We start from the raw sequence: 13,491 nt of genomic DNA on the forward strand, positions 1-13,491 counted from the left end.
CTCTCTCTTTCTGTCTCTCTTTATCTCTATCTCTTTGTCTCTTTGTCCGTCTCTGTCACACACACACACACACACACACACACACACACACACACACACACCTTTTCATTCCAGGAAGCCCAACAATCTGCTCTCCTACTCTCCTAGTTCTCTCTGGGCAAAAAAATAAACTGGATTTAATTTCACTGGGGCTATTCAAGCTCTATTATAAGATATGGTAGGAAGGGTGAACAAGCCCAAAACAAAAAAAAGACTGTTTCTCCTCAGACTTTTTGTATTGGACCTTGTGTAATTAATGCCAGTCCTGGACATTCTGGTGCCCACTCACCTTATTCCCATGTCTAGACCAGACTGGCCAGGCAACAATGCATACTGTCTGGGATCAGTCTGTTGCTCTTTCCTTTCCCTTAAGAAATTGTCTAATTTGGCAATATCTCTTCCATCTATTCCCTCCTCTGTTCCCACTGCTATTCTCCTGGTATAATAAGCCCGCATTACCATTCCCTGGACTATTCCAACAGACAAGGTTTTCCTATCTCCATCTTCTCTCCCTTCCAATCCATCCTTCATGCCATTGTCAGACTAAAGTGGGTTTTTTGTTCTTATCTATAGTATCTGGGGGTATCACTCCTCTGAGGGGAAAAGTTTGCTTCCCATTAGCTAGCAAACAAAATTCTTTTTCCTGGCTTCTACTTTTCAAAGCCTTCCACATGAAGGAGTCATTCTTCCAGCTTGATACTGTCTTCTATACTCTTTAAAGTGGTTTACTTTCTGTCCCCCAAACTTGCCCTGAAATCTCCTGACTCTAAACTTTTGCTTATTCTGTTCCCTGTGGCCAGAATCCCAACTCACCCTGTACATGTTGAATCCTGTAAAGTCCAGCTCAAAAGCTACTTCCTCTGTGGAACTTTACTGGATGTCCCCAAGTAAGTCTTTCCCTCAAATTTCACTTAGTACTTTGCTTTCACTTCTTCAATTCACGTATGATATATCTTTGTTTGTGTCCCACTTACTAGACTCTTATTCATGAGGCTGCTGCTGTCTTTGCTTAATATTGTAAGCCTATCAGAGCCTCCCATAGTGTCCTGCACACAATCGCACACAGTAGGTTCTTGAGACCTGTTGATGAATTGAGGTGAAAGCCTATTTATTCCCCTGTGCCCCAAGTCCTGACTAAAAATCCACAGTCCTCTTGGGGTCTTCTGGCCTCCTTACAGATGGTGACTCTGCCCTCTCTTCTTAGATCCGATGCATGCTCAACATATGGGGAGTGATCTTGTACCTGCGTCTGCCCTGGATCACAGCACAAGCTGGCATTGGTAAGAGGGGCTTCCCCAGGCTGTGGAAGGCTAGAGACTGGGGCTGCCAGAACAAGGGCAGAATCCTTCATTTGTCCCAATATTTTGGCCTTTCCTCTTGTAAGAAGAAAGAAGGGTCATGGAGCATCCAAGATGCAGAAGGAAGCAATCACCAATGGGACTTAGGGAGGTCCCCAGAGCTGGGGGCGATATCTGTGATTGGGAATGGTCAGAAGTCTTTAAAAAAACAGGATGGTGACTTCGGAGAGGATCACTTACCTCTGTCCTCTTCCTTTGTGAATTTGGCAAGTTGCTTTACTTCCCTGGCCCTCATTTTCTGCCTCTGCCAGCTGGGGATGATAAGCTCTACTGGCCTAGTTCATGGGGGCGATACAGATGGTCAGACAAGGAATGGGCTTCAAAGAATTCTGTGGTTATTCAGTCCTTTACAAGTATGAAGGATTAGTATGCATTCTATCCCTGGCATGAAAGGGGTACTTAGACTTCCCCCTCACTCCCCTATACTCTCTCCACAGTCTTGACATGGGTCATCATCCTCCTCTCAGTGACAGTGACCACCATCACTGGCCTCTCCATCTCCGCCATCTCCACCAATGGCAAAGTCAAGTCAGGTTTGCTGCCACTTCTTTTCTCCCTCCTCCCCCAGTTCTCCAAATATTGTTGGTTCCCTGGAGGGCTCTTCCAGATTTGAAATCTCTTGTTACTTTCTGGCATCCCCAAGCTTCTCTCCATCATCAAGAGGGGAAGAAGCCATAATATTAAGGGAAATTTCATGGGAAATGCTTGGATTTCTCTGATTCCCAAATTCTAATTCCTTATCAGCTCTCAGTTATCCTCATGGATTATCTGTCCATATGTAATGTGGAATGCCCGATGAATTTCCTCCATGCCCGATGAATTTCCTCCATGGCCATCATGTGCTTATGCTTCCTTATCCTAAAACTAGGTAATATGTTTGGCCAATGGAGATAACTTAAGTAATAGTATGAGCCAGAGAGACAAGGGAAAGTCAGTCTGCTGCTTTCAAATGTAACTAATGTCATACATTCCCAGAACTAATGCAAATGGTAGTACAGGGCCAAGAACCCAGGTCTTTCACTTCTTATCTACACCTTTTTTTTCAATCAGTCAATGAATAAAAATGTGTTAAACATTTGCTATGTGCTAGTGCAGTATTACATCCTGAGAATACAAAGAAAAAAGGCTCTTTGTTCTTGCTCTCAAAGAGCTTACATTCCATTAGTTGAAATAGCCACCCAATCAACACAAATTTATTAAGCATCTTCTATGTATTAAGCACTGGGGAGGCAAAATCCTTGCCCTCCAGGGCTTTCATTCCTTTAGAGGAGACAATATGAACCTTCATAAATATATATAATATAAATACAAGATAATTTTTAGGGGGAAGGCACATTTATGTGTCACTTAAATATATGCTTTGTACCAGTTTCCTCACAACTTACTTATGAGGTAGACAAGAAAAATATTACCATTTTTATTTCATCGATGAAAAAGTTGAAGTTCAAAGAGGTTAATTGATTGACCTATGGGAACACATAGCTATTTAGATTGTCCAAACAAATCTAAGTGAGATACAATGAAAAGGACTCATCTGGGAGTCCAGAACCCTATGGACTGGAACTGACTCTGTGCTACTTTAGCCAAATCACTTTCCCTTTCTATGTTATAGTTTCCTTTATATATGAACTGAGAGGGATGAATTAAACATTCTCTGAGGTACTGTTAGCTCTGAGTAAAGGGCTTTGAGCACAGTCTTGTATTCCTTTTTTTTTTTTTACGCTGAGACAATTGGGGTTAAGTGACTTGCCCAGGGTCACATAGCTAGGAGTTGTTAAGTGTCTGAGGTGGGATTTGAACTGAGGTCCTCCTGACTTCAGGGCTGATGCTCTATCCACTGTGCCATCCAGCTGCCCCACACCGTCTTGTGTTATAGGCATTTTCTTTTTTTTTATGCCCTCATGCTCCTATTCTCACCGTCCTCAAGCCTTTTGGTGTCTCATCTGGAGTGGGGGGAATTGGGTCTCTGTTAGGTGGCACCTACTTCCTCATCTCAAGGAGTCTGGGCCCAGAACTGGGTGGCTCCATCGGCCTCATCTTTGCCTTTGCCAATGCCGTTGCTGTGGCCATGCACACTGTGGGCTTTGCTGAGACTGTAAGAGATCTGATCCAGGTAAGCCATGGCTTCTGGGGACAGCTAGGGACATGGAATAGAAAGGAGAGTGGGAGCCTCTTCCATATTTGGGTTACCCTGGGGTCAAGCTAATCATTTTTGTAATAACTACTAAGATGACATAATTACTGATAAATGAAAAGGGAAATTTCATCTAAAGAAAACTGATTAGAGTCCCCAATTCCACTACTTTGGGGAGTGTTTTGCCCTAAGGGCAAATTCAGAAAGCATTAGCTTTTAGGGGAATGTTGCATTTGGGAAGAGCTTGGACTAGATGGCCTCATAACTCTAAGCTTCCTTAAGTCCCTTATTCTGCATCAGTAAATTTGGTAATTCTAAGCGTAGAATTTTCAAGTGCATTGTCTATTTCTAAAGTGGGTGGGGATGCTGGTGGACTGAGGAAAGGGCTGGCTGGAGGAACCTAAGGGAAGGATCTGTCCCGCAGGAGTACGGCTCTCCTATAGTGGACCCTACCAACGACATAAGAATCGTCGGCGTGGTCACTGTCACAGTGCTATTGGCTATTTCCTTGGCTGGGATGGAATGGGAGTCGAAGGTAAAGTAGTGTTGTAGCAGAGGAGGGAATGATTTTTGCAGGCTGGGAGAAAGTATCTTCCTAGCATGGAGCACACCATATAGTTCAGATGGCTTCCTTCTCTGCCTTGAAGGAAGGCTGGATGGACTCCAAATAATGACTGATCACGAGGAAGCTTGGAGGATGTCCAGGTAAAAATTATAGTATTGACTTAACTGGGAGGGACAAGTAGAGCTCTGTCAAGGATGTGGTCAAGTGTGGTGATGCCAGTGGCTCATATAACAAAAAGGGGAGCTTCACCCTGCATGGAGCTTTTTAAAAGCCGTGGTCTTTCTGCTGGGAGGAGTGAGTGCTGGGGACGGAGTACTCCGGGAGTACACAGGGAGAGCTCCACCGGCCCTTCTGCTGTATCAGAGACTTCCTCTAAGTGATTCCCAGCCTCTCTCCCCCAGCCCTAATTCAATCTCTCCCCTTCTCAGTGCTGATAGCATAGAGAGTATCTCTCTAAGAAGTTTTAAGTCCCTCCCGTCCCCCAATACACATTTTCTCAATAAGCATTTCTCAAGTGCCTTCCATTTGCCAAGCATTGTGTGCTTGTCTCCTTTTTCTCAAGGTGTTTACATCCTTCCTAGAGATATGATATATACATATCAAAATACATATAACATTGACAAAAATAAAAATGCTCCACCTGGCAAACTTTACAGGGAAAAGGTTTGATTTGTGTTAATGATTTAATTCGATGTACGCTGCTAAGAGTGAGCCATTCTCTGAACTGGAAGGGCAGAGATGATCATTCCTGGGGAGAGGGATGTTTGGGGGGGTCTACACTGGCCACTTCTACCAGGTTTTCAGCCCTGATGTCTGGCCCTTCTAGGCCCAGGTGTTGTTCTTCCTGGTCATCATGGTCTCCTTTGCCAATTACTTTGTGGGAACACTGATTCCTCCATCCGAGGAGAAGGCATCAAAGGGCTTCTTCAGCTACAGGGGTATGTCTGAGGGCAGAGGGGTTGGGACTTAGTTCTTCCCTGGCTCTGGTGATAAAGCCTGGCTCGGTCAAGGGGAGTTGGGAGGGCAGTGTTGATGCTGGTTAGGGTCTGGGGACAATTAAAGTCCCAAGAACTCTCCCTACACAGAGAGGCAACACATGTAGTCTTAAGATATCAGACCTGGAGTCAGGAAGTCCTTCCTCAGACATTTAAGTGCTATGTGACCTTTGCCTCTCTGGGGTTCAGTTTCTTCAATTGTAAAAAGAAAAGAGTGATTTTACTGGCCTCCTACTAGCTCTAGGATTCTTCTCCTGTGTCCTATGTTAGAAATCCATTCCTTTGGAACCCTGCTGATGGCCATGTCCCACTTCCAATGGTTGTGAAAAAGCCAACCCTCTTCCCTATGCCTTGGTACAGGAGGAAGGGAGTCACAAAATGAAAGGGACTGACCCAGCTTGAACTTTTCTAGGTGACATTTTTGCCCAGAATTTAGTGCCAGACTGGAGGGGCGTAGATGGCAGCTTCTTTGGAATGTTCTCAATCTTCTTCCCATCAGCCACTGGCATCCTCGCAGGTGCCAACATCTCTGGGGACTTAAAGGTGAGTTGTTACCATAAAGCAGAAATCTAGAATCCCTCCCACTCTCCTTCCTAGAAACAGTGAATGAGAAGTTATTTATTAGGCACTTACTGTATACCAGTTCTGGGGGTGGCCCTGTCAGCAATATAAGAGAAAGATCACAGAATTAGAGCAAAATCTTAGAGAACATTTTCCCCCAATGGTATATATACATATAAAGATAGTTTTCAACATTCATTTTTGTAAAACTTCGTGTTCTAAATTTTCTCCCTCCCTTTCTTACCTCCACCCTCCCCAAGACAGCAAGCAATCTGATAATAGCTTAAATAAGTGCGATCCTTTGAAACACATTTCCATAGTTGTCATGTTTTGCAAGAAAAATCAGATCAAAAGGGAAAAAACCATGAGAAAGAAAAAACTAACAAATAAACAACAATAAAAATACTTGGATCCACATTCAGTCTCCATAGTTCTCTCTCTGGATGCGGATGACATTTCTCATTCCAAGGTACTGCCTTAAATCACCCTATTGCTGAGAAGAGCCAAATCCACCAGAGTTAATCATCACATGACCTTGTTGTATAAGGTTTCAAGATCATTTCATATAAACCCTGTCACTTTTACAGCTGAGAAAACTGATGCTCAGATAGCAAAAGTGATTTGCTTGAACTCACACTGGTAGAAAGGAGCAGAACTGCTATGCAAGTGATCATGGGGAACATGGCCTTGGATCTAAAGAAGGCAGGGACTTTAGAGGTCATTTTACAGATGAAGAAACTGACCTTAAGTGACTTACTCAAGGTTACACAGTAAGTGGCAGGATTAAGATTCAAACTTGAATCCTGGATCTTAAGTCACCATTCTTTCTCCCTGTACCAGACTGACTCTCTGGCTCTAACTCCAGGGTTCTTCCTTGCTCCATCCCACCTCCCACTGTAGGAAGAAAAGAGCCAGCCCCTGCCATCAGGAAGATTAACTGGAGTCCCAAGGCCCCAATACCAGAAATGTTCAAATGTTTGGGGTTGTAACGTAGTAATTGGTATCAGTATAAAATCATGCTACAAACTCACCCCAAACATGTGTCCTTGGACATTTATTTAGCCAGCCTTCAAATAAGCCCAACAAGCATTTATTTAATGCCTGATATGTGCCAGATGCTACTAGAAAAAACTAAGTAATACCTGTCCCTCAAGGAGCTCACATTCTATTTGGGAAAAAAATGAATATAATGATAATAATAATAATAATAAATAACAATGATAATAGATAAAGTTGACATAGTTCTTTAAGGTTGAAAAAGCCCTTTATGTATATACATATATGTATATATTTGACTTCTCTCTGAATTTCAACATCTTCAGTTGTAAAATAAGGGGTTTAGACTAGGTGATCATTTTAGAGGTTCCTTCTACTTATATACTAATGATCCTGTGTTCCTACCTTTCCTTTCTATCCCTTTCCTGATTGTATAGAAGTCAGTTCTGTTCCATTCAGGCTAAAGAACTACCCTTCCCCAAAGCCCAGTCTAGCACCCAGCTCAGAATTTTAGGCAGCATACACAACTTTTTTCATTTGTTTGTTTTATCCTTCCTTCCTTCCTTCCTTCCTTCCTTCCTTCCTTCCTTCCACTTTCTCTTCTCTCTGCCCCTCTCCTTCTCCTCCATCACCGCCTCCTTTTTTTTCCTTCCTCTTCCCTCTCCTCTCCTCCTTCCTTTCCTCAACAACTATGGAGGTCAAAGGGAGTGTACCATATTTAATAAGTTAGCTATTTGTATCAGATGAATTACATATGCAAAAATAAAAAATTCAGAATTATAGGACAGCAACACTCCTCTGTCCCTTCCATCTAATAGTCCCATGATGTTAGATATGTCAGGTAGGTAGCTACAAGGCATGAGGTTGGCATAGTGACTATAATGCATGGACAGAGAAAAGCCATAAGCCACAAAAAAACAACAAAAACCCAACACACACATACTCAGACAGTTGAGGGACTACAGAGTGGACATGAGGAGTGTACTGGGAAATGTTTTTACAACTGATTTAGGATAGGCACTGTATAAAGGTCAAATTTTTAAGTTTAACTTGTGTTACTAACATCTTTTCCATCCTTTTCTTAAGTATTGACAATAAACAAAACAATAAATCAAGTTCTAATTTATAGCATTTGCTGATTTCTGATGTGCAAATGATCATAATGAAAATTTAACAAATGGATCTCTTCAGCAGGTTTGAGCTGGCTCCAATACACCCCTGGGTCTAGCTAAAGATGGGGGAAATCCACATAGCTTATTACTATAGAAAGAAAAGAGAGAGAAACCTGGGAAATTCCTAAACCACACAAAGAGCAGCAAATCCTCTTTCCTCAAAGGGGAAAGGAGTATTTCCTTGGGGCATCCCAATGATGATGATGTGATGGAGGCAGAGGTTCCTTTGTAGAAGTGGGCAGGTATCTGGCCATTTGATTGCATCAAGAAGTGAGTGTGTCGTCTTTACTGATAGGTTTGGGGTAGGGAACTCAGTATTGTATGTGCATGGTTGTTGATGTTTGTCCTTCATTCTTGAAGAAAACCATGACATCAGGGAGGGGATGCCATAGCATGCAGGTGAATTAGATTTAAATGAGGGAGGGCTGTGAAGAGTCATCTGCCCCACTTTCCCCTCCAGAACTCTCTGGATCCAGTGGCCAGATATAGATTAGGATGACTGGAGATGGCCCTGGATGCAGTGGGAAACCTTGTTGAATGGGCTGAAGAGGACAATAGCTATAGATCCTAGGATTTCAGAGCTGGGGAGCCTTGACTGGCTTCCCTTTCTCATCAACTTAGATTATCAAATCCAACTTTCCTTTTTCACCAATAAGAACATCAAGGTATGGATGAGGGAAAAGATTTTGCTTTTCTGGAGTGAGGAATAGAATGAAGAATCACATAATCTTAAAAGTGGAATGGTCCTTACAGATCATATAATCCAAACTCCTACCCCAAAGAGGAAAGTACCTTCTTTATCTCAAAAAGTGGGTACCCAGCCTCTTCTTGGGGGACTTTACATGGCAAAGGACTGCCTTCTGGGACCCCAAAGTTAAGTAGTTGGCCCTGTGTTTTTCATTGTCAGGTATGACCAACACCAGCTGGTGAAGTCCTGGATGACACTCACATCTTGTATTTAACAAGGCTAGAGTGAAGCTGAAAATGAGAGAAGTGATAATTTGTTCATTCTGAGATGGCAGCTCGGCTGAGCTACCTCTACTCTACTCATTCCCATTTGGGACTTGGCTGACTGGAAAAGAGAAATGGAATTAACATGATCCCACAACAGCCTTTCCCAGCCACAAAAAGAGACAGCAGTCATAACATTATTAACATAGTAGCACATAGTTTGCATGCAACAAATGGCCATCCTCCCATGCAGGTACCACACAGGGAGAATGAATCAGTTCCTCTAGAGCAGGAGGCCCACTTCTCCACGGAGGGGCCCACCTACCTTGTATTTATCACCACAACCTCTTTCAATTCATCAAAAGATGAGTCTGCTTTGAGCTCCTCCATCAGAGTAGCAAAAGGTCATACACATTGAAAAGATTTATAAGCACTATGAAAGTCACAAGATTGTATGCCTGGGGTTTGGCTCTAAGAGAAGCCATGAGCAAAACAGTCCTTGGAATGTGTTCTGGTCCTGTTGCAAGAACTGCCCAAAGATGCCTTTATTCCCAGGTGGGGCCTGACCTGTAGTCTGAACCCAACAAGGTTTCAAAACGCTACTTTTTAGAGACTTTGGCCCTGATGGAAAGAGAACAGGGCTCAGAGTTGGCAAGGCTGGTCTTGTCTCAGGTCTGCCACTGAACACAGCTAGTCACCTACCTTCTCAAGACCTCAGCTTCTCTATCTGAAAAATTGAGACACTAACCTGATCCACAGGAGATGATATATGGAAAAATACTTGGAAGTCATAGGACTCAGGTTCAGAGCTGGAAGGGGTAACCTAGTCTTGAGTTATTTAAGTGTCAGTGATGTTATTGAAAAGAGCCAGGGATGGCAGGAAAAGGGGGAATTCTTCTCATTCATAAGGTCATCTTCTGATCTGTCATGCCGTGACAAAACTTGGAGAATTAATCAATCAACAGAATTGTTAGGCACTGGCTGAGTACAAGATGACAATGTACTCAATCTGTTCTCATCCCTTCCTCCCAATATTAGGGGACTTGGCATTGAAGGATCTGAGTTGGCTATCAGTCTTCCTAAGAATGGCTATGGTTGAGGGCCCTAGCAAGAGAATCCAATTCTCAATGCCTTGTACTTGGACTCTGGGAACACAACAGACTTCAACCTTGGAGCTGGATTCCTTTGTTCACTCAAGGCATTAGACAAGAAGGCTTTAGGCTGGAATAGAAGGAAGCCAAGGAAGACTCTTATTTCCAATTTATTTTATTAATTTCATTAGATATTTCCCAATTATATGTAAACAAAATTTAACCTTCATTTAAAATTTTTTGAGTTCAAAATTCTCTCTAACTCTTTCTTTGTCTCCGTCTATCTCTCTCCCTCTCCATCTCTCCCCCTTCTCTCTCTTTCTTTTTCTCTTTGTCTCTGTCTCTGTCTGTGTGTCTGTCTCTCTTGCCTTCTCTCTCTCTTACTCCTCCCATCCATCCCATTGAGTACTATAGATGAGATGGTATCTGGAAGACAAGCAATTTAATATTGATTATATGTGTGGTCAGGCAAAACACATTTCCCATGTTGCAAAAAAAGAATACAGACCCAAAAAAGGAGAAAATAAAGGAAATTTTAAAAAGAATGCTTCAGTGTGTACTCAAAGCTCATCAGTTCTCTCTCTGGAGCTAGATAGCATTTTTTATTATGGATACATTAGAATTGTCATGGATTGTTGTCTTGGTCAGAGTAACTAAATCTTTCACAGTTACTCAACCTTACAATATTGCTGTTACTGTATTCAATGTTCTCCAAGAAGGAATTGTTTTAAAAAAACAAAAACAAACCTTTTTCCTTCAGGATCCTGCTGTGGCAATCCCCAAAGGCACTCTAATGGCCATATTCTGGACTACAATGTCCTATCTAGCCATCTCTGCTACTATTGGTAAGTAGTGAGCACTAGATAATATCAGATAAAGGTTTGGGGCTGTTAACAGTTGGTCTGATGCAACATTTACAACTGTGTGGGGAAGTGTTTGTGGGGAGTATCTAAATCTGTGATTTCATTAGTGTAGAAAATTCCCTCAATTAATGTTCTACATGTTATAAAGGGATATTTGGAACACTGAGAGGTCAAGGATCACACAGCAGGAAGTGTCAGAAGGCTCTTTGAATCCAAATCTTCCTGACTCTAAAAACCTCTCTAAGCCTCATATCATTAGATAGGTTTGGATACCAAAAGATAAATCCCATTTCCTATCATGTGCCTGGCTAGGAAGCTAAACTACTCCATCCAGGTGAAGTAGGCTCTAACCTGGAGATCCCATACATTGGGCCCCATTCCTGGCCCCAGGACTACCAGGGTGATACAAGTATGAGAAAACTCCATAACTTCTGCTGGAAGTAGGCCGGGGGAGGGAAATTCAGGGCCAGCTGCCCCTCTCCTCACATTGCTTCCTTGCTAGGCTCCTGTGTAGTTCGAGATGCTTCTGGAGGCCTCAATGATACAGTGGTCCCTGGCTCCTCCGATTGTGAAGGGCTGGCATGTGGCTACGGCTGGAACTTCACTGAGTGTTCCCAAAAGCGCAACTGTCACTATGGACTCATTAATTACTACCAGGTACCCCAAATCTACAGACCTTTGAGGAGAATCATCAGAGTAGTAGGGGGTGGGGCTGTTCTCCTCTCCAGATCCTGGTTGCATAGGATTTTTGTCAAAACCACTGACAAAATGTTGATCATATCATGGAGAAGGGTACAAAAGGAAGGACGCCTTCTTCAAGAGAGTCTGTAATAGAGCTCATTGAACCTGGCCTTCCAAATTCACACTGGCTGCCCAGACACAAGATTGAACTCCCCATCCCACAGAAGGCTGGTGTGGCCCGCTGCTCCCATTCTTCCTCCAAATGTCAACTAAAGTAATTTACTAGAATGGGAACCATGAATGAGAGATGCAGGACCCAGGTTTGAAGGGAGCAGTACTCAAGAGTGAGGGAGGTCAGTCCTCAAGTATGGGCAGACTAAAAGCTCAGAAGCAAGGAGCTCTGGAGCACAGCTTAAGCAATGAGCATGTACTAAGCCCTATGCTCCTTCTGCAGAGCATGAGCATGGTGTCTGGCTTTGCCCCCCTGATCACTGCGGGCATCTTTGGGGCCACCCTCTCTTCTGCCCTGGCCTGCCTGGTCTCTGCTGCCAAAGTCTTCCAGGTAAGAAAACGGTATTCAGCCTATACCGAATCTCCTAGAGCACTCAGTGGGGTAGCGCCTCTGTCAGTACAGCTTAGAGCAGAGGGGCTCAGGAGAGAAGGGGGACAAACTGTCAATATCGGCCATTTCACTTTATCTTTTGCTAAAGAGATAAAGTGAGGGGCAGCTAGGTGGCACAGTGGATGGAGCACCAGCCCTGAAGTCAGGGGGACCTGAGTTCAAATCTGATCTCAGACACTTACCATGTCCTATCTGTGTGACCGTGGGCAAGTCACTTAACTCCAATTGGCTCAGGAGGGAAAAAGGAGATAAAGTGAGGTGGGGAAGGGGAGGGAAAAGGAAAAAAAGAGAAGAGTGGAGATGGAAGAAACAAACAGACCAGTTGAAAAATGTTCCTAAAGAAAACACTTAAATGTCTCTTACAGCTTGTTTTAAGGGGAATTTTTTTTTTTTAATGGGAAGTATGCATTCTAAGAAACCAGAATAGAACTTTGCTGTTTTTCTCCTGCTCTCTCACTCTCTCCATCCCTCACTCCCAGTGCCTGTGTGAAGACCAGCTCTACCCTCTCATTGGCTTCTTTGGGAAGGGCTATGGAAAAAACAATGAGCCTGTCCGGGGTTATCTCCTGAGCTACTTCATTGCTGTGGCCTTCATTCTCATTGGTGAGGCTGGAACCTGGTCCCTTGGAGGTAGCAGGCGTGAGAGCTAGAGATTGGGGGGATGGAAAAGAAAGCACTTACTTGGCTTAGAATCAGAGAAAAAGATTCTAAATCTCCTACCCCTCTCCAGGGATGAGAGTGAAGCATTAAGTAAATGCAGATGCAATCCCATAGCACCCGAACTGGATTTGCATGAACTGAAGAATGATTTAATAAGAGGCACAATGATAAATATTGCACTGGGAGACCTGGTTCTTCCTATGCCATATACTAATTGACTGGCCTAAGCAGAACCCTTCATATCTTCTGGTCTGAATTGTGTTATCTGTAAAATGCGAATAATAGTACCTGACCTGAGGGTAAAGGCTGGACCATATGACCTTTTGAATTCTCTTTCAGGTGAAAGATATATGATTGCCTGAATCACCTGATGTGTCACGTCTCTCTGAGCTTTTTCCAAATCAAGAAGCAGACAAAGAGAGGGAGACAGAGGGAGAAGAAGAAGAGAAAGAAGAAAGGGGGGGAGGGGGAGGGGGAGGCAGGGAGAGAGAAAAATAGAGACCGAAACAGAAAGACAGAGAGAGACAGAGATACACACAGAGAGTCAGACAGAAACAGAGGAGCAAAAATACAGACAGAGAGACAAATACAGTCAGAGACAGAGAGATAAAAACAGAGGGAGCGAGAAAAAGAAGAAAAGGCCAAAGGAAAGGATAGAGGAGGGAAGGGAGGAAGAGAAAGAAGGATGAGGAGAGATAGAGAGAAATGACAGAGACAGAGAACTTACCCTCTCCCGACCCCAACCTTCAAGGCTCCTGATATTCTGATCATGTCTCTGTTCCCCTGTTTCCCTGTTTGAGGAG

At 43.4% G+C, this 13,491-nt stretch overlaps 1 protein-coding gene across 1 annotated transcript in view; it reads left to right on the forward strand.

Annotated features, from left to right (window-relative positions):
* SLC12A3 (solute carrier family 12 member 3) overlaps positions 1-13,491 on the forward strand; it is a 48,448-nt gene that overhangs the window by 7,095 nt on the left and 27,862 nt on the right. The window contains exons 3-12 of the mRNA XM_051979891.1: positions 1,244-1,319; positions 1,835-1,930; positions 3,371-3,510; positions 3,956-4,066; positions 4,923-5,034; positions 5,504-5,634; positions 10,623-10,707; positions 11,228-11,382; positions 11,861-11,968; positions 12,508-12,631. Of these exons, the coding sequence (XP_051835851.1) occupies positions 1,244-1,319; positions 1,835-1,930; positions 3,371-3,510; positions 3,956-4,066; positions 4,923-5,034; positions 5,504-5,634; positions 10,623-10,707; positions 11,228-11,382; positions 11,861-11,968; positions 12,508-12,631 (1,138 nt within the window). The remainder of the gene's footprint in view (positions 1-1,243; positions 1,320-1,834; positions 1,931-3,370; positions 3,511-3,955; positions 4,067-4,922; positions 5,035-5,503; positions 5,635-10,622; positions 10,708-11,227; positions 11,383-11,860; positions 11,969-12,507; positions 12,632-13,491) is intronic.

This window comes from Antechinus flavipes, chromosome 2 (genome assembly GCF_016432865.1).
Source record: "Antechinus flavipes isolate AdamAnt ecotype Samford, QLD, Australia chromosome 2, AdamAnt_v2, whole genome shotgun sequence".
NCBI lineage: Eukaryota > Metazoa > Chordata > Mammalia > Dasyuromorphia > Dasyuridae > Antechinus > Antechinus flavipes.